The sequence below is a fragment of the Haematobia irritans genome, chromosome 4, assembly GCF_050003625.1.
Source record: "Haematobia irritans isolate KBUSLIRL chromosome 4, ASM5000362v1, whole genome shotgun sequence".
Lineage (NCBI taxonomy): Eukaryota > Metazoa > Arthropoda > Insecta > Diptera > Muscidae > Haematobia > Haematobia irritans.
The window spans coordinates 120,549,178-120,575,421 of record NC_134400.1 but is presented as its reverse complement, the minus strand read 5'-3'; the positions used below and the strand labels follow the sequence as shown (position 1 = coordinate 120,575,421).

At 30.7% G+C, this 26,244-nt stretch overlaps 1 protein-coding gene across 5 annotated transcripts in view; it reads right to left on the bottom strand.

Moving 5' to 3' along the window:
- Positions 1–4,030: 4,030 nt before the first annotated feature.
- Positions 4,031–26,244, bottom strand: part of dyl (transmembrane protein dusky-like) — a 56,170-nt gene continuing 33,956 nt past the window's right edge. The window contains exons 1-3 of one of the 5 annotated variants that reach the window (XM_075306003.1): positions 21,815–22,050; positions 18,889–19,059; positions 4,031–6,190 (exon numbers count right to left, since the gene is read on the bottom strand). In XM_075306003.1, the coding sequence (XP_075162118.1) occupies positions 4,463–6,190; positions 18,889–18,951 (1,791 nt within the window). In that variant the 5' untranslated portion in view covers positions 18,952–19,059; positions 21,815–22,050 and the 3' untranslated portion in view covers positions 4,031–4,462. Of the gene's footprint in view, positions 6,191–18,888; positions 19,060–19,930; positions 19,952–21,684; positions 21,781–21,814; positions 22,051–26,244 lie in introns of those variants that run through there. The other 4 variants (XM_075306002.1, XM_075306004.1, XM_075306005.1 and 1 more) reach the window with 4 other exon arrangements.

The window sequence follows — 26,244 nt, the reverse complement described above, 5'->3', positions numbered from 1 at the left end:
TACAATTTGGGTTTTTAAACTGACATTTGTTTGTACGTGAGTACCTTAATTAATAAACCCCGAAAAGAGAATTAAAATTTGATAAATAAGATCTGTATCCTAATTTTAATTTTATTGGTCCAAGATTTAAAGCCAGGCAGGTCGCTAAAAATTTTCTTTATGTAAAAAAGCCGCATCTTTAGCTCGGAATCAGTACCTTCCATAAGGGAAGGTTAAAATCTTTGGATCCAAGTAAACTTTTTTTGAGTGTAGCGGTTGCTCTTATCACCCGATTTTCTTCCATTTTTAATCATTTTTTTGAGCCAAAAGGATACATGGCCATACTCGTACAGGTTCTATCAGAACTGATTTGTATGATCGTTCACACAAAAAATTTTTTTCTTATTCAATCACGAAATTAATTGATCCAATTAATTTTTTAATTGAAATGTCTTCAATCACGGAAATGATAGTATCAATTAAAAAATTAATTGAATGCCAATTAAAACATTAATTGATCCAATTAAAAAATTAATTGATACTATTAATTGTTGTGATTGATTTTTGTTTCAATTAAAAAATTTGTTGATTCAATTAAATTTTTAATTGAATATCTTTTCAAACTCAATTAAAATTTTAATTGGAAAATTTTTCGTGAAATTTTTTTCTGTGTTAGGAAGACATTCTACAATTTTTATTTTTTGATCATCTTGATTTGCATGCACGCACATCTTTGTTTATCGTACAAAGACAAAAAAATCGTAGTTATAGTAACGCTAAATTTAACTTATTTTTATTGCAAAAAAATTATTTGTTTACAGTTAAATTTTATTATTACCACAGTAACTAACATACACTTCTAGTTTTTACCGTTGAATCCACCCAACCTGATTGTTCCAAAAACTTTAGCAGACTGCTTAAGTTACTTTTCCACATCCGCCAGTTATCTAAAGCTCAACGGACGAAAATTTGTACATATATTTATAAGTGCAAGCATATAATGTTCATAAACTAGCATAACATGTTTGCGATATATATGTTAATATGTTAGAACATATAATGTTTGGGACATAACATTTTTGTAAATATAATATGTTTGGATGCAAACATATATTAATTTAGAAATAGCCTATAAACATATATGTGTTTAGAAAGAGAGGTAGAGAGAGAAGTAAAAGAATGGAAGTAACCAATTGGCGCCTTAAAAATATATATACACAAAGAAAATTTCATTAAAATTTTTTCTACCAATGTATGCCCAAGGTGAAACATAATATGTTTGAACAATACCGCATCATGACAGCTCATATAGTAGTCATTATATTACACGCCAATAGTTTTAGAAAACTCGCCTATCAGGCTGCGTTATAGCAGATATCAAGAATGATATCTGACGTCTTGAGAACACTAGCATATCTAGTGTGCAGTTTAAGTTTAAATGGGTCCATATTTGCTTGGTGTCGTTGCAATCCTTGCAATTCTCCCATCGGACATTCGGACAACAGCCTTCTTACGCAGTATGAGCTTGCAGGGAGCCAGAGGCATACCAATAGATTCTAAGTCTCCTGGACTATGTAAAGTAGTTCCTAGCCTTGCTAACTCATCCGCTTCACTGTTCCCTGGTTCATGTGGCCAGGCACCCATATTAGATGAATATTGTACTGCTCAACCATCTCATTGAGAGATTTGCGGCAGTTGATGACCGTTTTCGAGTTGAGTAACGCAGAGTTCAAGAATGACTTTTTGGATGAGGTGATCATATTCCTTCTCTGGATGTACAGTTGACTGTGGAATGAAATGTAAAACCCACCCATAAATATATGCACCAGTCATAAGAAATTTTTGTTCAAATTTTAGACGATTTGTTTTTTAATCGTATTTCGAAAAATGAGAAATAGATTTAAATCCTAGAAATTATCACAGTGTCGAGAGTCTTAAGACGGCGCTTCAGCGGAAAAGCGCCAAAATACCGTAGAGCCACTTTCGTGCAGCGTGTGATGTGGGAAAAATATCTGAAAAAATATCACCATATTATTCATTTCCATTATTTTTCACCAATACACCTTTCATAATATTCGGCGTACTACCAATGTTTCAATTCTGATTTTTTTTTTAAGAACCAATTTACTCTTGGCGTTGGGAGCCACCGTGGTGCAATGATTAGCATGCCCGCCTTGCATACACAAGGTCGTGGGTTCGATTCCTGCTTCGACCGAACACCAAAAAGTTTTTCATCGGTGGATTGTCCCACTTCAGTAATGCTGGTGACATTTCTGAGGGTTTCAAGGTTTCTCTAAGTGGTTTCACTGCAATGTGGAACGCCGTTCGGACTCGGCTATAAAAAGGAGGTCCCTTGTCATTGAGCTTAACATGGAATCGGGCAGCACTCAGTGATAAGAGAGAAGTTCACCATTGTGGTATCACAATGGACTGAATAGTCTAAGTGAGCCTGATACATCGGGCTGCCAATTAACCTAACCTACTCTTGGCGTTTCACAAAATATCAAAATGGGAAACAATAGTGATGCCAAATTACAATGAAACCTTTCAGAGGTGGACACACAAGGTCGCCTAAATTTTATCCACATTTGGGTGGAAGGGTGAAAGGTTGAAAGGTTAATTTTAATGTGTTAACATAGGAAACGTCTCACTACAATTGTCCACTTTTGAGAGGTGTCCAAGTTTCAGAGGTTTCACTGTACTTTCAAAAATTTTTGGTACATTTTCCATCAAAGTTGACGATCTCATACACTGAAAAAATATTGTCGTGAGGTCAAAGATTTCATGTCTTTAAAATACGAATGCAAATTTTGCTTAGCATAGAAGACGCATTTCTCTAGTATAAAGTTTTTCTTCCTTAACCAAAGGTCGATAAACTTTTCAATGAAGTCGTATTGTCCTTATAATTAAGTGATTTGATTTAAAAATGGATATCATAACATGAAAGAAAAAATGTTTGGGCTAAGGTCAACTTGACTTTAAAAATTTAGAAAAAATCTTTAAATTTAATGAAATTGTCTTTAAATTTGTTGTCTTTTTGCATCTTGACTACAAAGCAAAAAATCGTTCAAATATATGACATGTTTTTCAACACTTTATTTTAAAGACGTTTTTTACTTGAAACACAGCATAATTTCTACTAGAAATCGAGTCTTAATTTGGAAAATAAAGTCGTCGTTAACTTGTTTTTAAATGACTTTGATAGCATATGAAGAAAAAAAAACTGCAAAAGCGAAAAATTAAAATTTGCTTCCAAGTACACAAAACCCGATTTTAAAAGAGAATTGTGTCTTAAAAGTATCCTTACTTGTATTCTCCGCTTCTTTGGCTCGGAATCAATACCAAATTTTTTAAAGTAAAGACAAAATCTTTGGAACCGGGTATGCTTTTTTTTCAGTGTAATGTCACTCAAGAACAGAGAATGAAGCCGACCCATTTTTGCCGGCGGCGGCTGACACTAATTTTTTGCCTCCGGCGGCGGCGGCTTGATGGCTAAGCCGATATAAATTCGTCTATTCGGCGGCGGACAATTATCCATTATAAAATCGATTTGAGGTAATCCGAATGGTAATGAGATTAGTTGTACAACCAAACTTACAATCAAATTTTCATTTCATTTACATTTTCTGAGCTAAATGGTTGCAAAGCTATTATAGAAACATGATACTGATGGATTTTGGGTTGAAAGTTAAACATTTTAACAAAAAATACAACAATTATTAATAAATTTTTCTGATTTAAATCAATATTTTTGATTACTTGGCGGCTAATTATGAGTCGAGATGAGTCGATATATTCGGCGGCGGCTTCGGCTGGAAGAAACTGGTCGGCGGCGGCTAAAATCGGCGGCGCGACTCGGCGGCTTCATTCTCTGCTCAAGAATTTATGATTGCGAGAGATGTATATTTTCGCTTATAAAATAAGCATTGATGTTTACGTTCGGAGGCGTTTTGGGAGTGGCAGTTATAAATCGGCCTTGATATTTCCTTACTTTTATTAATAATAATTTAATTGAGATATACCATTTGGGTTTTTAAATTAAAATCAAACATTTGATTGTTTTATAAAATTTCATTTCATTTCATTTTATTAGATTCGTTTTTTATATCGAAACTTAATTAAATAAATACAAAAATGGTCTTAGCTTTTCTTACTTTCATGCAGAACGGAAATAAATAATACAAAAATAATAAATTAATTAATAATAAATAAATTACATACATAAATAAATAATAAAAGAATCCATTTTTTTGGTAGAAAAAGGGATTGGTTGTTCTAACATCGAGAGGTAACATAGAAAATTGTTCAGATTTCGTAAACGCACTTTTAAAAGTATTAACAATATGCCAGGTCGAGAAGAATACTGGGGTGATGCTGAGTTTACATAACAGGTATTTCATAGCCCCACTTGGTGCTTAAAGTGGGTTGGTGATGATTTGGCAAAGGGACGGGGTCAAGCACATGAATTACTTCCTTCCACACATTAATTATGATATCCCATGGGTGCTCCTTTACGATCAAAATGCCGGACACGTACAAAGAGGAAAGCAGCGACTAGGGAGGCTACAGCCAAAACAAGTAAGAGCATAACAAGACCACCTACAAAACTGGGAACGGACATGCATATTGTTTCCGGATCTGCATTACGAGCCGATTGTATCACCACTGTTTCATTGTTGGCATTGCTATTGAGGGCAAAGTTGACATCGCCAGGGGCTACAACCTGAATAATGCGGCTAGTATTGACATCGGTCATTTCTTGGGCATCACGTTTGTATATTCTGGGCTTTACAACAATGTCCATAGTGTCACGACGCCGGCGCACACCCCGCAAGTCATCTAGGCCTTCGACCGAGCGAGGACGACCACCAAGGGAAACCAGATTACCTCCGTCGATGTCATCTTTACGTTTGACTGTATTATATTGTCCTGGCTGACCAGGCAAAGGTGGTGGAGGCATGTGTAGATCATTGGGATTTTGGACGGGGGCTGCCTGAGAACTTGATGGTCCTGACTCTGATACTCCGGCTGTTTGGGCTTGAGGCGAGGGCACAACATCAGGTTGATTTTCCGAATAGGCTCCTGTTGTATCACTGGATGGATGTCGGGGATCTGGGTAAGCTGCTGGGGGTAAACCTCCAAGACCGAAATCTCCACGTTCATAGGGCTCTGGTGGACCATATTCCGATGAGAGACTGTTACCTCCAATTTGAGGCAAACCATATTCACCACCAGCCAAACTTGGTCCACACTTGGGTTCTGGGCAGTTATAACGACATACTTGAATAACACATTGGAAGTGGACGTTCATGGAATCGGGGAATTTAAAGGCCTGGAAGTAGGCAAAACTAACTACGGAAGCTGAAGGTCCAAAGTTCTTTATCTTCTGGAATTTACTCATAATCTTTGGTCTTACTACACAGCCATTTTGATCTACCAATTGAATGGGAGCACGTTTGCCATCATGAGCCACACAGTTGCGTACCAACATATCAAATTTATTCTCGTCATCCTTGATGGCCAAAACCATTGTCATTGTTTGACCAATCTTAACAATGCCCGAAACTTCAGATGCCCAAGGTCCTTTGCCCACTTGAATTTGCATCCAACATTGTAGGTTGTCACCAAGGAAATTGGCAGTCACAGCATGCAGCATATCAACTTGGAATGGGCGGAATGTTACAGCTTTTTCATAGAAATCATACCAGGTGCAACGCAATTTTCTAGCTTGATCCCAAACTTCTTGAACATATGGATCGTATTGGATAATGATGGTATTCTCAACATAACTACCCGATGGCGTGGGAGCCCCATATCCAGCTGCGTTATGATTGGCTGAACTAGTCATGCCACAGCTGTTGAGGAAAATTTCGAAAGTAGCACTCAAATGTCCAGTGCCCGGTTTCAAATGTACACAATGGGGATCACTGTAAAAACCCTTCGAGAAGATCATGCCATAGAAGGGACGATCGAATTCGATATTCACACGCATATGGGTTTTCTCACATTGCACCTGTAGGTGTTTAATCTGGGGACTATCATTTGTTCCACCCAAAGGCCAGGCATCATCCGATATGTCATTGCTTGGGCTGGCTGCCAAGGCTGTCTGTGGTGAACCATAAACAGGTGATTGTGGTGGCGGTCCATAAACCGATCTGTGTTCAAGCGGTAGAGAGGCTGAATCCACATGTGGTCCCTCACAATAAGCATTCTAGAATATGAAATGAAATAGTAAAAAGACAGATAAATCATTAATAGAATTTAACAACAAATGAAATTAAATAGTAACAAAAATATTTAAATATTAAGTGCTCTGCCAAAAACCTTATAAATACTGTATATATATATATTTCTAATTGTGTAAATCGATGTAGCGATATCTGTCCGCATGTCAGTCTGTTGAACCAAATGTGATTTACGCTTATATATTGAGACATCCAATATTCCTAAATATGAGTGGATACAAACATACATATATTTATTTCGTTTAAACATATATATGTTTAAAGATGTCAGAGAGAGAGAGAAATATGAAGGGTATAGGGTAGGGAGAATATGGTGATGGAGAGTGCTGACGAAAGTGAGTGTCAAATGAGAGCAAACGAGCCTCCTCCCAAAAGTTTGATATGGTTGATAGAATTATAAAAATATATTCTTTATCAAATAAATGTATTTTTCGGATATTTTAATGCAAATAAACGAATGTTTACAGACTGGATGATTAGCCTGGGATCCTACAAATATACGCGATATTGTGCTTGAGGCTTAATATGCTTGGGAATATACACTCATACAAAACATTCTGCTAAAAACCGCAGACGGTTATAATTTAGTTTTGTACGTCGTACACCCTCAACATATATTCCCAAACATATTCTGCATATATATTTTCATATATATCATGCAAATATGAGCAACTAACCCACACAAAAATGCCACTCGGCCCCACAAAAATGCATTTTTGTGTGGGTGAGTTGTTCATATTTGCATGATTTCACATCGGATTTGTTCACTCAATTGCTTATAACTTTGCCATTTTTCTGTAATTTTTCTTCTAGTTGGTCTAATTACTTACGTTAGAGTATCATCTATACGACCATGAAACCGGAGAAACCGGACGTATTTTCAATGGTTTGTACTTTTCCGGAGGAAAAGTGCCACTGAAAAACAGATTTTTTTGAAAATTTGGACATCGATATTTTTTGAACCAATTAACTTATTACAGATCCAATTATACACGATTGTTCGTCATTTCCATACCTTTCATAACCGATATAATCGGACATTTCTAACTCAGGATATAATTTGTTTAGTGAAAAAAGAGCGAACAACTAAAAATAACGGGATATCTCAAAAAATGTTCCATAAAAAAATTTTTAACATTTTTTTTTTAATTCAGCAGATCAAAATACATAAGAAAGGTCACCTCTCATCAAATGTACATTTTCAGTGTAAACTAGTGTAATTAGATTAGCCGAACTTTTGAAATTTTTTTTAAATATTTTCGTTTTACTTCAAAATACATTTTGTCGACTACAAATAGTGGATAAAATATTTTGTGGACATGATCCTAAATTACAAAAAATAATCATATTTCGCGCCAAAATGTAAACCTTGTAGAAAGTTTGGTTGTTTCGAGTTAGCGTTAAATTACAAGTGGTGTTGAAATATTTCTCAGCGAAGCCAAACCTTTAACGTCGCCATCATCAACAACATCATGGTTAAAAAAATTGTTTTGTAGATTTGTTTTTAATACATTTAGGGCTTAAATGTGGACGAGTATGTAACGAATATGCAGATCATAAATGATATCGAAAATGATTGTTTACCTGGAATATGTTTTTTTGTTTTTGAGGAAGTTGTTGAGATTCACTTTTTAGTGCGTTGGAGTTTACGTAACATTGGGGTTTTGGAGGAAATTATGTAATACCATCATATAATCAAGTTTTGTGGCTTGACTTTATTTATGTGTGCGTGATTGTATTTTTATTTTTGTTTTAATAAATAGGAATGTGTATTGTGTTAAAGCGATGATGATTCACACACATTTTTGACTGGAAACGGGCACAGCGGTTGGTAAACTTCATTTAATACCTTCTTTCTTTTCTGACAATTGTCTACACCCTCAAGGTCATAAATTCTTATATTCATACGAAGAACGTGTACAATATGTTAAAGTGTGTATTTTAATGTTTACAACTACATTTTCATTGTAAAAAATACATATATATCTGAACTTTAAAAATATATTTTTTTTTAAATATAAAACGTGAGTCTAGAAAAAGTCGAAAGTATATTTCTAACATAAAAGCGTCGCCAAAAAAGTAGTGAAAATCGTCTTTTTGGAGGTGGTGCAAAATTGGAGCTGAAACGACTAATGTAACACTGCACCCAGAAAAAAGGGGCTCTAATGCCAACTAAACTTTATTTTAGTTCATGAAGATTAGTTGATTTTAGTTAAATTTTGCACAATATGAGTAAATGTTCCTTATTTGAATAATTTTTTGCTAACTTTAATGACGTGAACTAAAAATAAGAAAAAGAGTTGTATACAAATATAGTGCACAATTTTACTAAAAAATTAAATAGTTCATATTTTCCTAAAATGGCAGAAGTTTCCTAAAATTGAGTTCATAAGTCTCTCAAATGAATAAATTTTACTAAAATTGTAACTGTCTTGATCTTCGTACAGCGCTAAAGACATTTTAACAATTTTTTAATCCAATTTTTTCTTTCAACATATGAAATTTTCTTAAATTACAGAAAAAAAAATAATTATTTATAATAATTTTTCTTTAATTTGACAAAAGTATTTACTTATTTGTAACATGTTGCAATTAGAAAACTATTTTAGTTAAAATTTTCTAAAATAAACCTACATTTTATTCCATGGTGGGTTCACTTTTTTTGGGTGTGGTTTGTCATAGAACGGATGTCCACCATTTGAATGTGCATCAATTCTTAAGTTGTGATCTGAATTCAATGTTTTGGATGTGAATTGAAATGTTTTGTGATATTTTGCCAAATAAATACTTTTTATAATTTTTTACGATTTGTAATGCATTCTAACGCTTGTCTGAAACGTTGGACCTCTAATATTTTTTAAAAATTTGCAATTTTCTAGATGTGAAATTTTTCTAGAATGAATTTAACATTTTGCCGACATAAGTTTAATAATTTGTACCATTTTATTAATTCTTACACTGAAAAAACAGTGAACCCACCAGGAAGAAAACTTCGGTTAATTTTAGAAAATTTTGAATATTTTTAGAAAGTTTTATTTAAACAGTATTACAAACGCTGGCATCATGCCGATATGACAAAAATAAGTCGACAAATTCAAGAAAAATTATTAGACATAAATAATTTTTTTTCACTTGTTGATGAAAATTTTGTAGTTTTGGGCATACGAAGTTCATGATGGACGCATTTTTAGTAAAATTTACAAATTTAAAGAAATAATGAACTATTTTGTGAGAAATACGAATTTAGTAAATCTTTATGCTTAATTTGTGTATAATTTTTTCTCGTTTTTTAGTTCATTTAACTAACGTACGCCAAAAACTATTAGAGCAAAGAAAACTTTCTAAATTAAATTAAATTGGCTTTAGTGCAATAGAGTGCTCACTTTTTTTTTGAGTGTACTCTGTTTGAAATAAAAAAAAGTTAAAATAACCCATTAAAAAATATGAAAAAAAACGAGTTATTAAAAATTGAATTAAAAGAACTTCCTGTGTAATTAAAATAAAGAACATCTTTGGGAGGACATTTTTGGAAGTGCTTTTAAAGTTGTGCCTTTAGTACAACTTCCAAATTTTTTTTGTTGGGATATAAGTTAGTTTAATCCATATTCCGTTTTGTAACTCATGGGATGTTCGTGAAAAGTTTTCATTTTTTTAAACCTGTTGAAATGTTGACTTTACGATTTTTTTTAATTTGATACTCGTATTTTTTTTAGATTTGAAAAAAATCGAATTTTCAAATTTTTAAAATTGTTGAGCTGTGGTTAAATCGGATAATTTTACATATTCATATTCACCGTATATCTGTACATATGTCTCTCTTTTAAAATAATATTTAAAAGAAATCATATTGTCTACAGATACAGATAGAAATATTGGCATCATATTACTCGTTCACTACAATTTTCTTTTTTTTTCGTTCGTTAGTCAATTTGAGTCGATTTTTAAAAATACTAAAAGTCGTGCAGTCGACTTTGAAAATCGCAAAGAGAGCTCTTCGATTTTTCCATTTTTTTTTTGAAAAAAAAATCGATCGTCGAAAACTCAATTTTCGACATTTCTATGTATATTTTTCAATGTGTTCTTATAAATGGATACGAAAAATAATAGATTGTTTTTTTCTCCATATGCAATGTTTAAAGAAGAACTCACAACAAAATTATAAGAAAAGAAAACGTTCAAGTTGAACGAATGAATGAAGAAAGTTAAAACTGGTAAAAATCAGAGCATAACTGCATTTTCGCTAAATACAAATACACAAAATACTCACATTATAGCCACAATAAAGTATATATGAATTAAGGCAACACATACAAGCCAATAAGTAAATCATAAAATTTTAGTTTTAAATCCAATTTGTTGAAGCATGCAATGGTGGAATAGTGTATGTTTAAGATTAATGAACACAACTCATCGTTGTTGCAAGAAATGCGATTGGAATTCTTGAATGCACTTATTCGTAGATAATAATGCAACATTTCAACGAGAGTGAAGCGCAATCATTTTAAAGTTTACCACAAAATATGGAACTAATGGAGGAAAATAATTGGGAGACTTTTAATACCGTATTCTTATTACATTTTATGACGCCCATAACCGACAAATCTACTTTTGTGTTTTGGTCAAAAAAGACTAATCCAAGTTTTGTTTTCATTAATATAATTTGCAAATGTTTTTTACTGCTAAAAATCTGAAGATTGGTTACAAATGCCCAGCAAAAAAAGCGTTGGTTCCGGAAGTGGTGCAAAATTGACGCAGAAGCGATGAATTTAACATGGGCTTGTCATAGGACGGAAGTCCTCCATTTCAACAGCCGGTGCACTGAATTTGCATCACTTCTTTAGGTGTGATCCGAATTCAATGTTTTGGATGTAAATTAAAAAATTCTGTGATATTTTGGCAAATAAATAATTTTTATAATTTTTAATGGATTTCAACTCTTGTCTTAAACGTTTGACCTCAAATATTTTCAAAAATTCACAATTTTTTCAGATTGGATTTAGCATTTTTTCGACAAAATTTAAATAATTTGTACCATTTTATGACTTCTTACTCTGTTTGCAACCCATTTGAAACAAAAAAAGTTAAAATTACACATTAAAGGTATGAAAAAAAAACATGTTATAAAAAATTGAATGAAAAGAACTTCCTGTATAGTTAAAATAAAGAACATCGTTGGGAGTACATCTTCTGGAAGTGCTTTTAAAGTTGTGCCTTTGGAAGAACTTCCAATTTTTTTTGCTGGGTGGTTATTGTTTCAAGGAGGTTTTACATATGAACGCTTTTAATCTCTTTGCTTCTAAATTGTGGTTGAATTTAAGGGCCGATGTTGAATGTGAACCACACCTAAACGCCAAGTTTTTTTTCCGAATTTTATTTGACATTTCTCTATTTCAGGCTTACTCAATTTGAACCATGGAGAGATACACAATCCAATAACGTGTTAAATGGTTCCAAGAAATGGCAACAGTGGATGATCCATTTTCGAAGAAAATCATCTTCAGTAATGAGGCACATTTTCACCTCAGTGGATTCGTCAATAAACAGAATTGCCGCATTTGGGCGAATGGTCGATAAGCCAGCAACAATTCAAGAGCTAAAGGATGAGATAATTCGGCACATTAACGGACCTAGAACCTCCATTATGCCTCAGCGTCATAGAAAATTTGGACCATCGAGGTCGCGGCGCCCATTTGGCCGATATTTTGTTCCATATATAATTGAGTAATACCAATATATCATAATAAAATAAAATTACAATAATTTCCTAAATAGCTTGTGTTTTATTCAAAATCAACATCGGTCCTTGAATTTTTAACCACTCTTTCTAACAAAATTGTTGCTATCCTTAAGAAATTTTTTGCTATTTTGTTTGTAGCGAGCATTCCGTAAGACATTGTTATTGATTTTAGCATGTCCTTCCCAAAAGTCACATACACACAAAAAATATTTTTTGTCTTCAATCACGAAATTAATTGTCAAGTCAAGTCAATTAAAAAAAAATAATTGATACTATTAATTTTTGTGATTGATTAAATTTTTAAATTGAATTAAATTTTTAATTGAATATTTTTGAAAACTCAATTAAGACTTTAATTGGAAAAATTTTCGTGAAATTTTTTTCTGTGCATGACCATAGGCGTAGCAAGATATATTTCCTGTGGTGAGTGTCAGCCTCATCCACCAAAAATTTGTCATTATCGATTTAAAAACAAATCATCAAACTTCAAAACCAGCAAAAAAGCGTCGCCAAAAAAGTAGTGAAAATGTTCTTTTTGGATCCGGAAGTGGTGCCAAATTGACACAGAAGCGATGAATTTAACATGGGCTTGTCATAGGACGGATGTCCATAATTTCAACAGCCACTGAACTGAATTTGCAGCACTTCTTAAGTTGCGAGCCGAATTCAGTGTTTTGGATGTGAATTAAGAAATTTTGTGATATTTTGACAAATAAATAATTTTTAAAATTTTTTATGATTTTTAATGCATTATAACGCTTGTCTAGCTAGAACATTTGTGATCAAATATTTTCAAAAATTCGAAATTTTTTTACAAAGGATTTAGCATTTTTTCGGCTAAATATAAATATTTTGTACCATTTCATTAATTCTTAATCTGTTTTTAACCTATTTGAAATACAAAAAAAAAATTTTAAAATAAAATTAAAAATATGAAAAAAGCTAGTTATAAAGAAATCGACTCAAATGAACTTCCTGTGCAGTTAAAATAAAGAACATCTTTCGGAGAGCATTTTTGGAAGTTCTTTTAAAGTTGTGTCCTGAGAAGAACTTCCAAATTTTTTGCTGGTTAATTTTCAATTTTTGTTCTTAATTTAAACTTTTTTTGTAATAAAAAAAAGTAAAATTAGTATAGCGTTTAATATTAAATAAAAGTTAAAAAAGTTAAATTTAATATTACACCCAGAAAAAAGTGCCTTCGAAAAAATTGGTTTTTTATATTTATAGGTATTGAAATTGTAAAAGGAGGACAAAATCGCTACGCAGCATCTTATTAAAAGTGAAAGGAACAAGAAGAAGAAAAGCATTACGTTTTACAGTTGGTAACTTTACATGGAAATTGGAAATGGTGGAATAATAAACTAATATTTCAAGGCCAGTCGATGCTGTTAATTCTTAATAAATATATTTAATATATTAATAAAACATGTCTTTCATTGAATAAAAAATGCCTATATAAATAAATAAAACTGTATTTAAAAACGAAGGTAAGCAGTTCTAATTTTGAAGTAAAAGGTTTACCACAAATATGTAAGATTTGTCCAAATGAATGAAAAAAGTTCAATAAAATCATTCCATATATGAATTCAATTCAGTTAATTTGTTTCATTCTGTAGTATAGTGGTACATAAATATAGGAAAATGCTAACTAATATATGGAATGCATTCTACCTGGTTTCTACGAAAATCACATCGTTCAAACAAATAAAAATGTCTTTGGCGCTATACGAAGTTCAACTTTTTTCACAATGACTTCATTTTAACTTAAAGAAGTGGTTACTTTTTTCTGGGTGTATAAAAAATTACTGAAGTGACATAACCCAAATCAATTTTAATTTTATACCCTTAGCTTGCACTTTTTCAAAACTTCTAATTATATGTTCTCTGCCGAAATTTTGACAGTTTAAGAGAATTTACGACACGACAAAAAATATTTCTTTGCGATACCCTTGCATTAAGGTGGGTAGCCGCTAAGCCCGAAATTAAATCAGTAAAAACAGTATTAAATTGTACTTCTTTCATGCAAATTTTATTAAAACTTGACGGGGAATACCTTAAAGTCACTTTTCACAAAGTTTATATTCTTTCTAACGGATTATTAGAGAAAAGTAATCGTGAATCACCTTTAGGCGGTAAGGTTAAGTAATTGTTGCGCCACTATAAATCTTGATTACGTAAAACCACAAATGTAAGGTAAACTACAAAGAATTATATTTCGGAATTTTACACGCAAAAAAATAATTCTGTCCTCCCAAACGAAATTTTAGACAAACAAAGTTCCTTTCTCATTTGCTTTTCGCTGTAAGGAAGCTTATTTGGAAGAAAAGTATATACTTTTTGTGATAAACGTTTATTTTTTTCGAGGATGTAAAAATAATTTCATAAAGACTAACTCAAAAAAACAATCTTTTCTGGCTAATTGCATTTTCCCTCACATCCTTCTCACTTCCACGAAGTTTTTTAGTTCTTAGCACCTTTTTCTGTAAAGAAATTATTCGATTTTATAAATTTGTTACATTTTACCTTTCGCCGCGGACCATGCAATTTGTAAGCCGACACACTATCCACTGAGCTATGTAGCTGTTATTGTCATCAATAGACAATTATCCATATAAGTTATATTTACATAGCATAGCTTGCGGCGCCCACGAGCCGATTAAACAAACTTTATTTAACAGAAACATACATTTAGTTGGGTATCGTGGATCAGTTCGCCTTGCATGCCAAGGGTCGTGGGTTCGATCCCTGCTTCAACCGAACACCAAAAAGTTTTTTTTTACATATATTCCAGATATGTCCGCAAGATTCCGAAAATATGTTCAACATTACATACTACTATATTAAATTTTTACTATGAAGTGTAAAATGTGTCTTATTAAAGACTTAAAGTCAGAAAAGAATAGTGCTTGATATAAACGAAATGGACTGTGTTGTTGGTTCAAAAATAATTTTTTTATTGAAAAAATAAAAATTTTGTAACAAACGAATTTTTTTGTGATAAAAGTTTAAAATTTTCGAAGCAATTCAAAAAACTCTAACAAAGGAAAAACGTGTTCGGTACACGTTTTCCAAACGTTTTTTCTATGGCTTTCAATTATAATATTACTTAAATTATTTTCTCCACCCAAAGAATTATACATATTTTTCGTAACATATTTTAACTTAATTTCGCAGCTTTTTCCAAAAGAAAAGAAAAAAATACCCGAATTTTTGTCAAGCATTACAAACATTGCCTCTAATATAAAATTTTTGTAGTTTCAAAAGAAAACTTCGATTGTCTAAGTTTTCGTTCCCGAAAACTGTTCCTTCTGTGTGTGAATGGGAATAAAGAAAACATGCCGCGCATGAGCGAGAATGAAAAATAAAATAGGTTCGTGAATCTGCGTGAATAAAATTGCTACAAAATCAAGCACAAGATATAATTCTTGTTCACAATGATACTCAAGTCCATTATTAGAAGAATAGCTTTTTCCTAAAGTTTCCTAAAGAATCATATTATAGTTTTATTATTTTGCTCATTTATGGTTTGAAAATTGTCGTGATTAATACACACACACATCTTTAATACGAAGCAACATAAAATTAAAAAAAATTCAGGCGATTTGGATAAAAGTTGCGGCATCTGAATGCTCAAGACACAGATCGGTCTATATGTCTACAAAATATCTAAAAGTAAACTCACGATATCGCTCTGGTATACAATATTAACAACAATGGTAGGTGTAAGATGCCTTTATTAACGTTTCTTTCGATTTGCCAATAAATTCCCAAACATGAAGTTTGCAACATACAAAACAAAAATGATGAATCAAATTGATGAACTTGTCTCAATGCATACGAAATTGTGTATACACCCAGAAAAAAGGGGCTCTAATGCCAACTGAACTTTATTTTAGTTCGTGAAGATTACTTGATTTTATTAAATTTTGCACAATGTGAGTAAATGTTCCTTATTTGAATAATTTGTTGCTAAGTTTAATGACGTGAACTAAAAATTAGAAAAAAAGTTGTATACAAATATAGTGCACAATTTTACTAAAAAATAAAATAGTTCATTTAAATTGTTGGTTTTTATACGACCTTGATTGTTTATTATTTTTCGATTCTTTTAGATTAATTCTAAATCGGGCTTTTTAAGGTCTCTGAATATGCAAATAAAAAGACTTTACTTCATATTTTTATCCGACGTTTCGTTGGTAATTTCCAACTTCTTCTGGGACGAATTTTATTGAAATCTGGCAACGATAGAAATAACAAAAAGGGGGACAAATTACATCTATGTAATCAATCTCTAAACTTACATTTAGTCTTTTTTCATATTTTCGATATCATTGTTAAAAGGTAAAAAGTGACGGCACATGAACACCACACTGAAAAAACAGTGAACCCACCAGGAAGAAAACTTTTGATTAATTTTAGAAAATTTTGAATATTTTTAGAAATTTTTAACTAAACAGTATTACAAGCGCTGGTCGTCGCGCCGATATCACAAAAGTAAGTAAATATTTTTCGACAAATTCAAGAAAATTTATTAGACATAAATAATTTTTTTCACTTTTTAAAGAAAATTTTGTAGTTTGAAGGAAAAAATTGGAGTTCAAAATTGCAAGAATGTCTTTAGTGACATACGAAGTTCATCATGGACGCTTTTGTAGTAAAATTTACAAATTTGAAGAAATAATGAACTATTTTATGGCAAATACGAATTTGGTAAATCTCTATCCTTAACTTGCGTATAATTTTTTCCTCTCTTTTAGTTCATTTAACTAACGTACGCAAAAAATTATTAGAGTAAATGAAACTTTCACCAAATATAATAAGTTCATGAACTAAAATATAGTTAAATTGGCTTTAGTGAAATAGTGAGTTCACTTTTTTTTGAGTGCATAACATTAAACACAAATTTAAAATAATTTCAAAAATAAATAAATAAAAACTAAATTAAAATATCACAGAGCTTTTTCCTTATGGCTACGATCATAGATGATTGAACTTAAACTAAATGATTGCTAATGTATAAGCAGCATTAGTGTTGTCTTTGTCCTCTTTTCTGTTTATTGCACATTGAATTCTAAAATAGTTCATATTTTCCTAAAATGGCAGAAGTTTGTTTAAATTGAGTTCATAAGTCTCTCAAATGAGTAAATTTTACTAAAAGTGTACCTGTCTCGAACTTCGTACAGCGCTAAAGACATTTTAATAATTTTTAAATCCAATTTTTTCTTTCAACATATGAAATTTTCTTAAACAACCGAAAAAATTAATTAATTTTAAAATTAATTTTTTCTTCAATTTGACAAAAAGTATTAACTTATTTGTAACATGTTGCAATTAGAAAATAATTTTAGTTAAAATTTTCCAAAAATAACCTACATTTTCTTCCGCGGTGGGTTCACTTTTTTTGGGTGTACACTTTTGATGATTGGCTACAAAGTATCCAATAAAATACGGTACACTAAAAACAAAAGTTTACTCAGATCCAAAAGATTTTGGTATTGATTCCGAGCCAAAGATGCTGCTTCTTTAAAATAAAGACATTTTTTCAATATCAATAAAATTAAAATTAGGATACAGATCTCATTTATCGAATTTTAATGTTCTTTTCGCGGAATATTAATAAAGCTATACACGTACAAACAAATGACAGTTTAAAAATCCAAATTAGGACAGATACTTCAAAGTATAAAATGTTTTCTTAATTCCAAAAAAAGCCTTGAACCAAAGATGCTAAATCCTCAAAATAAGTCTTAGCCTATATTTGGATCGTTTTTATCTTAAATGTAAAAATTCAATATTTCAGTTAATTTAAGGACGATTTCATTAAATCAAAAATGTGTTTCTTTACTTTAAGGATAATTTGCCTTAATTCTAAGTCATGCGACTTTAAGGCAGGGACGCAAATTTACAAAATTTGTGTCCTAAATTTAATGAAGAAAAATTTGAAGCAAAGATTATAAACTTTATTTTAATTAAAATTTCATTATTTTAAAGAAATTTATCCTTAATACTTTTTAAAGTGCGCATCCTCAAATTTTAATGGCATAATCATTAATATCACGTAAATATTTTTTCAGTGTATGCAGTACTAAGCATACCTACATTTTCGCACCATTCATGATTCATGCCACAAAGAAGTGAAGATATTTTAGCTTAAAGCCAATAAACGGTAGCATTTGCAGCGTAACGGTCAATGTCGACAAAGAAGTCTCGCAGATGATGAAGAAGAGGAGTTGTCTTCTTTCATCAGCAATGAAAGATAACATCAAACTATGTTCGATTTCTAAACATCTTCATATGTGTTTTGAGCCAAATACCCTCCACCTCAATGCTCTACAGAAAGATTTTCATTCGTTATGTGTGAGTTTTCTTTCCAACGCAACTATGACCAAGTTACCAATGCATTAGAAGCAGCATCTTTAGACAAGAAGTTCCGTTTATTCAATGGTCAAATATTTAACGCATTATTATTATATATTATTCTGCTTGAAATATGCATGTCTGTGTGTGTGACTGGTTACTAAGAGTTTATAGTTTTTTAAATTTGAGTTAATACTAGAATTTCATAGTGAATTTTTAGAAATTATATGAATAAATGATCAATCAATCAATCTTTAGGTAATTTACATTACAATGACACAATACCTTTTCACTAATATTTGTGGGTTTTGTCGACAATAGTCGGTATTTTGAATTGAATTGGGTTAAAAATGCTGGTAAACCGTTAGTATTCTTGTTGTTGTTGTTGGTGAGTAGTTTTATTTTTGCCGAAAATAAAAAAAGAAAAAGTTTGTCTTTGTGGTCATGCCAACATCAAAATATAAGAAAATCATTTCACTTTTCACTTATTCGTGGGTTAGCTTCGCAAAAAAAAAAATGAATGGATAAATAGATAGATATCATCATCGCTTAAATTGAGGCTATACTTACTTTTAAAGTTAAGACTAAACAAAACAGAGCCAGCCAATTTGTTCGCCTATGTGGTTGTCCCATTTTGTGTGTCTCTGTGAAAATTTGAAAATCCTTAATTTATACCGTAACGTCCGAAATTGCTTGGGGATAACATAAATGAAAAATCACTCACACACAAGAGCCAATCAACTGCAAGAAATAAAAATATTAAGGAATATATTAGTCAAATTAAATAGATGAAATACTAAACTAAAATTTAAAATATTTATAATATGTTTACTATATGTATTTATAAATTTATGAAAAATGAAAAAATATTTTCTACCGGAACGAAATTTTAGACAAAAGCAATTCTCCTTTGTTATAAATATTTTCTTTAAGAGCAAAATAGACCCGAATTAATGACAAATGATGCAACGATGATCTATAATCTTTTTATTTGTTTTTTAAAGAAAACAGTTTTCCAACGAAAACTTCGGTTGTCTAAAATTTCGTTCCTCAACAAAGAAAACTCTGTTGATATTGACTATAGTTTTATAGCCCTCGAATGATTGAAAAAAGTTGAGGTGCAAAATGGAAGCAGAACCGACTACATTAGGGCATGCACAATTTCTCAATGAACACTTTCGCAAACGATGTTCGTTACCCAGTAAAAAAAGCGTCGCCAAAAAAGTAATGAAAATGTTCTTTTTGGATCCGGAAGTGATGCAAAATTGACGCAGAAGCCATGAATTTAACATTGGCTTGTCATAGGACGGAAGTCCTCCATTTCAACAGCCGTTGCAATGAATTTGCATCACTTCTTTAGGTGTTGTCCGAATTCAATGTTTTGGATGTAAATTAAAAAATTCTGTGATATTTTGTCAAATAAATAATTTTTATAATTTTTAAGGGTTTCTAACGCTTGTCGGAAACTTTTGACCTCAAATATTTTCAAAAACTTACAATTTTTTCAGATTGGATTTAGCTTTTTTTCGACAAAATTTAAATGATTTGTACCATTTTATGAATTCTTACTCTGTTTTTATAACCTACTTGAAACAAAAAAAGTTAAAATTACCCATTAAAGGATGAAAAACCCAAGTTAGAAAAAATTGAATTAAAAGAACTTCCTGGGTAGTTAAAATAAAGAACATCATTGGGAGTGCATCTTCTGGAAGTGCTTTTAAAGTTGTGCCTTTCGATGAACTTCCAAATTTTTTTGCTGGGTAGTGAAACACACAAAAAGTTAAAATTATCCATTAAAAATACGAAAAAGCGAACTGTAAAAAATCGAATTGAAAGAACTCCCTGTGTAGGGAGCGAGGGAATTTTTGGAAGTGCTCTTAAAGTCGTGCCTTTGGAAGAACTCTTAAATTTATATATGTTATAACAATTAAATTTTCATTAAGCAACACCATATTTTCAGTTATGTAAAAATTATTTTGATAAAAAATGTATTTTTAAGATAATTAAATTAATTAAAAATGTAAACCACACACAAAAAAATTAAAGATGAATTTGTACATAAATTTGTACATTTTTATAAATTTATGGACTTTTCCATAAAAAATATGTACACTTACATAATATATTGTTTTCGTAAATACTTGTTGTGAAATTATGAATTCTTTAATAATATATATGGACGGTTTCATAAAATCGATGAAACTTTACTTAATATATCAAAAAATACTGGTTTTCTCTTAGCGTGAGAGAACCACAACATAGAGTTACTCTCATATGTAACAATACAAGCATATAATACGAGACAAAAAAAAACGAAACATAACGTTTTGACGGCAACACGTGTGTTTGAGTTTTTCAGTACAGTTTGAGTCGCCGTCGCGATTCGAAGAATTTTTATTGCTGTAAAAAATTGACAAAAAATATTAAATGGAAGCGTTGGTGCTCATAAGTAATGTAAAATATTATAAAATTATGTTCTTTACTGGTTGGACTATAATGCGGTTTTTAGTAAATGGGTTCATACATTTTGACCAATTATGGAGGCATTAAGAATCAGTGGAAAAATCTAAAGGAAAAGTTACATGTATTGCATGACGTTTTTAATATATATTATGGAAAAGTAAATATTTTTCAATGACGAAAAATATGTATACTTCATTTATAATATTAAACACTCCATTCATATTATGTATACATTCGTAGCCAATGAAAACCTGTATTTTTATTTTATGAATTGTTTTCATATAATTTATGAATCCCGTGTTTGGAAAATTTTTGTGAACACTATTCATAAAATAAATGTATTATTTTTTTGTGTGCAATAAACGTTTTTACAACTGAATCTTTTTATTAATTCGTTTCAGCTTTTTAATTGGAAATATTTTGTAGGATATTTAAGACTATTTGAATAAAACTATTGGATTGATATAATATATATTCGTTATATTAATTGTTGGATCGAGATTAGGTATAAATAGTTCAGGGTCACGTAGACAATTTAGCCTATTGTCATAAGGTTTAGCTTAATGACTCCTTTATGTAGACGTGCCCGAAGAGAGTGTCACGTTACGGATGGTATGATTTAGAGAAGTTTTCCATATACATTATAAATTCTTATAAACTTTTAACAGACAGACAATTTGTTATTTTGCTTAAACCGAAAACTTTATATCAAAGATGTAAAATATTTAAAATAAATTTTAAACAAGTATCGATTTTGTTATATATTTAAAATATGAGTCGTCTTCTCTAATATAATGATGTCTTTGTTGTAAAGACTTGTAGCTTTTGAGTTATATGAAAGAATTCTTTAAAATAAAGTTTATATTAGTTTAAAAAATGTAACAATTAAATGATATTGTCTACCCTCATATTTTTGGGTATTTATATCTTCACATTCACTTTAATGGTTTTATTTTGTACTCTTTTTCTATTATAAGTTGCTGTTTTTTTATTAGTTTTCACTTTATAATTGATTTTCTTCTTCCTTTAATACATTTAAATTTGTTGTGGGCTACCCTCTATTTTGGTATTTTCGCTAGCTCCAAATGTGAGCCATGCCACTTAAAAATTCCAATAACTGTGAAATTTTTTCTTTTCGTTTTCTTTTGTGTTTTTTATTTGGAAATAAATTTCACTATTTCTTGCCACATTTATTTTTTGTGATTGTTTTTCCACCGTTTAGTTGAACTTTCCGCTGATGCTTCAAACAAGTCTCGCCTGCTAGTGAATGTTGGTTAGTTAGCTGGTTTATGAAGCGTGGCTAAAAGAAAGCTGCTAACTTGACAGTTTTCTAAATTCGTACTCATAAAGCCATAAAATATCTCAATATCTTCCATTTGTGGATTTGTCTTTGATTCAAAACCATTCATTCTCTCTCAATATCTCTCTAACTCTGTAGTGATGAGGCATTGGAATAGATATTTTCTCTGCACAAGATCCATTGCTCTCTTTCCAAAGTCTCATATAAAAAGAAAAGTGTGTAGTTGAACTTACAATTTACTCTCTGTTACTCATTTCCAGTTGCAATGATTATTGAAAACTTGTTCATCTATATTTTAAACATCATTAACAGCTTCGCTAGTACATGTACATGTGTGTATCCATTCTACCTTGAGTTACTATAACAGAACGAACAAGTGTGCTATTAACCCACAGAAACAAAACTGGGAAGATGATGAGAAATAGCCACGAAAAAAAGATATAAAGGAAATCTCTTCTATATTTGCTTTTTTTCTGGCGGTAAAGAGTTAATGTTGATTTTACATTAGCAGAAGCTTCTTCAAGCCTAGACCAATTTACTCACGTGCTTTGTCTTTGATGGAGCTCATAGTATTTAGACCGTTATTTAGCTTGAAGAGACGAACAAAACAAAACAAATCCTATTCATGTATTTTTCTGTCTGACGATTCGACCGTAAGTCTGTCGGCAACTATAACCACCATATGGCATACTCTTAGTAGAAGAACTTGGTTGTAAATGCTTCTGGGGAATTCAATTTCAATTTTGAACTTCAGTTTTGAATGACCTTGTTAGCTAAACATAAACATGATTGTTATCTTTCATATTATGTCTGGTTAGATGATTTCATTTATATGCTTGCATGGTCTATCAATCAACTCATTCATCCCATTGAAAAAATTCTTTCCTATCATTCAGAGTCAGCTTGAGTATTTAGGTATTATATTGTTTAGTTTTTATATTGGATAAATACATGGTTCGCATATGTGCAGTTTTTACTTTCTTATTTAAATATTGGGTGGCACTTAGCGTATAAAAGTATAAAAAAGGGTTGGTAGTGGGCAATTTTTTTTTGTTTCTGGGGAATCGTGTCATATGCATGAATATTCTACTTTTTTCTTTAGTATTAAGACTTTAGCGTTAAGATTATAGAAGTGTATCTTAGTGTCATAATACATTGCTTTATAACCGATTTGGCCAATTTAAGGCTTATATCTTATGAATAAATATTGAATCGAAAGTATTTCATAGAACGTAGATCACGTTTTGTATACAAACATTCATCTCCACTAATACAGGAGTAGGTTAGGGAAAAAGACTTAAGACACAAACTCATTCGAGTATCAATATGGAAAACACGTTTTCCAAATTGAATGAAACAATTAGTAACGGGACTTCAATATAACCTATATGTATGCAAAAAAATGTTTGTTGTAAAAGTGGAGTAAAAACAAAGTCAAACAATTTTAGCATAAACGAAGTACATAATTTTATCCTAAAATGAAAAAAAATAACCTAAACGGAAAGTTTCTTAAACAAATGGAAAAATTATTGATTTTTGTTTAATTATTTTTTCCCAATTGTTTAATATTAACAACTTTGTATCAATTTCTAAAATAATCCTACATTTTCTTTCATTATGAGTTCATCAAATTTACTTTTATTTTAGTTCATATAAATTATGTATTATGTTTTAGTTAAAATTTTCCCAATATAGGAAAATATACACAAATGAAGTATACATATTTTCTAAATTCTAATTTCGCACAAAGTGGTACAGAATTTATTAAATTTGTTAATTCCACCATAAATTTTCTTAAATTTGTAAATATGTCCAAATGTCGCTAGGACATTCTAACTCCAACTTAAAAAAACAATAATAAACCAACTTGTGGGAAAATTGAACTAAATTGTACTCCTCATTTTTGAGAATTCCACAAACCGTTTTTAAAACCAGGAAAATTGAATGCCCTGTTGTATTTTTAACTATAGTTCACGAAAATACAACCTCTAAGAAAAGAAAGGTTAACTAAAAGTAAAGAAGAAAATCATCATGACTATTTTTGGGAATCGTACGAAAATATTCTTTTTCTTTAGTTCATATTGAACTTATGTGTACGGTCATTGAACTTTATACCCACGTTTAGTTAATAAAGTATTTGAGACATACTTAAAAATTTAAGATTTTATTAAGCTGTGGAAATTTTCGAAAAAAAAAAACTACAAACAAATAATTTTTGCAATTAAAATAAGTTAATTTTATCGTTAGTTTACTATGGAATTTTTTTCTGTGTATTAATATTTTCTGAATGAATTGACAAACGGTATATAACAAATGTTTAATCGCACCAACCACATCTTCATCAGCAATGCATTTCAGAAAGTTATTTTTATCTTTGGAAAATCTTCTCAGTACGCTAATGATGTCCGTATATACACAGAAAAAAATATCACCAAAATATTCCCAATTAAAATGTTGATTGAACTTGAAAACTTTTTCAATTAAAAAACTAATTGATACTATTAATTTTTTAATCAAACTAAAAACATTAAGTCAATTAGGTTAATGATTGAAATTTTTAAATTTTCAATTAAAAAATTATATGATACAATTAACTTTTTAATCAAACTCGGAACTAAGACAGTTAAAAAAGTTATGGATATTTTTTTTAATTCTTAATTAAAAATTTTTTTGAAACTATAAATTTTTGAATCAAACTAAAAAGGATTAAAAATAGTTATAGAAATTGATTGAACTATAGTATAGCGATTAAAAATAGTTTCAGTTTTAATTAAAAAATTAATTGAATTTTGCAATCGACATTAATTAAAAATTTAATTGAATCAATGAAATTAATTGAAATTTGCTAATGAAATCAATTAATTTTTTAATCAAGTATTTTTTGATTCTCAATTAAAACTGTGATTGGTACTATCATTTTCGTGATTGAAGGCGTTTTAATTAAAAAATTAATTGGATAAATTAATTTTATGATTAAATCTGAAATTTTTTTTTTTGTGTGTACGAGGAATATTGGTCGTAGACACCGTAAAGTATATATTCATGGGCTTCTGAGTATATCAAGCCCATGGCATTTTAACCAAACACAGGTAAAACAAAATTTCATACATCGGATGTGACCTACTTTCAACGCTCATATGCCGGCCCGTAGACCCACTAGGAATCCACAAACTGGCAAACTTAGAGGAAAACATATCAGCTCTAACAGAAATGTTTATATCTTTATCCATGCAAAAGTTGTATAATTACTTCCCAGGAAAAGAGATTTGAAACCACTGAGCGCCATTCGAACTCGATTATATAAAGAAGGTCCCTTGACACTGAGCTAAATCGTACTCATCGTACGCTCATTGATAAGACAGAAGCTCATCACCTGCGGAATTACAATGGTCTGAATATTAGTGAGCCAAAAATAATAGCATAAGGAAGACATCAATTAGGTGATAAATGATTTATTAATTTTGTTTAAAAAATAACAACAATATCTAATTAAGTTGATATTTATTTTTTTTCTGAAGAATATGTACAATAAAGTCACATATAGATGTCGTAAAAAAATTTCTCTTTTCTAGAAATTTCTTGAAACACAATATTTATGTAAGACACAAGGGAGTTGTTAAAAACTTTTTACATTTAATATTTGACCAGTGATCAAAATTGTATTTGATGTAAATTTGTTAAGGGACAGTAAAAACAAGAGATATATTAAAGCCAAAAACGAAGACTATTTCTTCACTATACCAGGTATTGTTTTGTTTTTTTTTTTTTTTTTTTTTGATAAAAAAAACTTATAAAACGAAACAGTAACAAAAATACTTTTGATTTTGTAACGACAAAAAATATAAAAAAAATCGAGTCAACAAAGAAGCCAAAAAGCCCATTGGTTGTGAATTTATGTCTTATTTTCGCACAATAACTCGCAAGCACTTAACGACGGAAGTTGTGTGGCAACCATTCAACTCATTTTGCTCAATCGACCTTTACGTAATCACGAAATATATCGTTTTTTTCTTCTCTTGAAGAATTGTCTGCTTAAAATACTTTAAATGTATGTTGTTATTGTATTGCTTCTCTTTCTTCATTCCCTGTGCTTCATAACATCATAAAGGTATTCCCAATTCACAAAGCCACATTTTGCTGGGCTAAGTCTAGAGAAGAGAAGA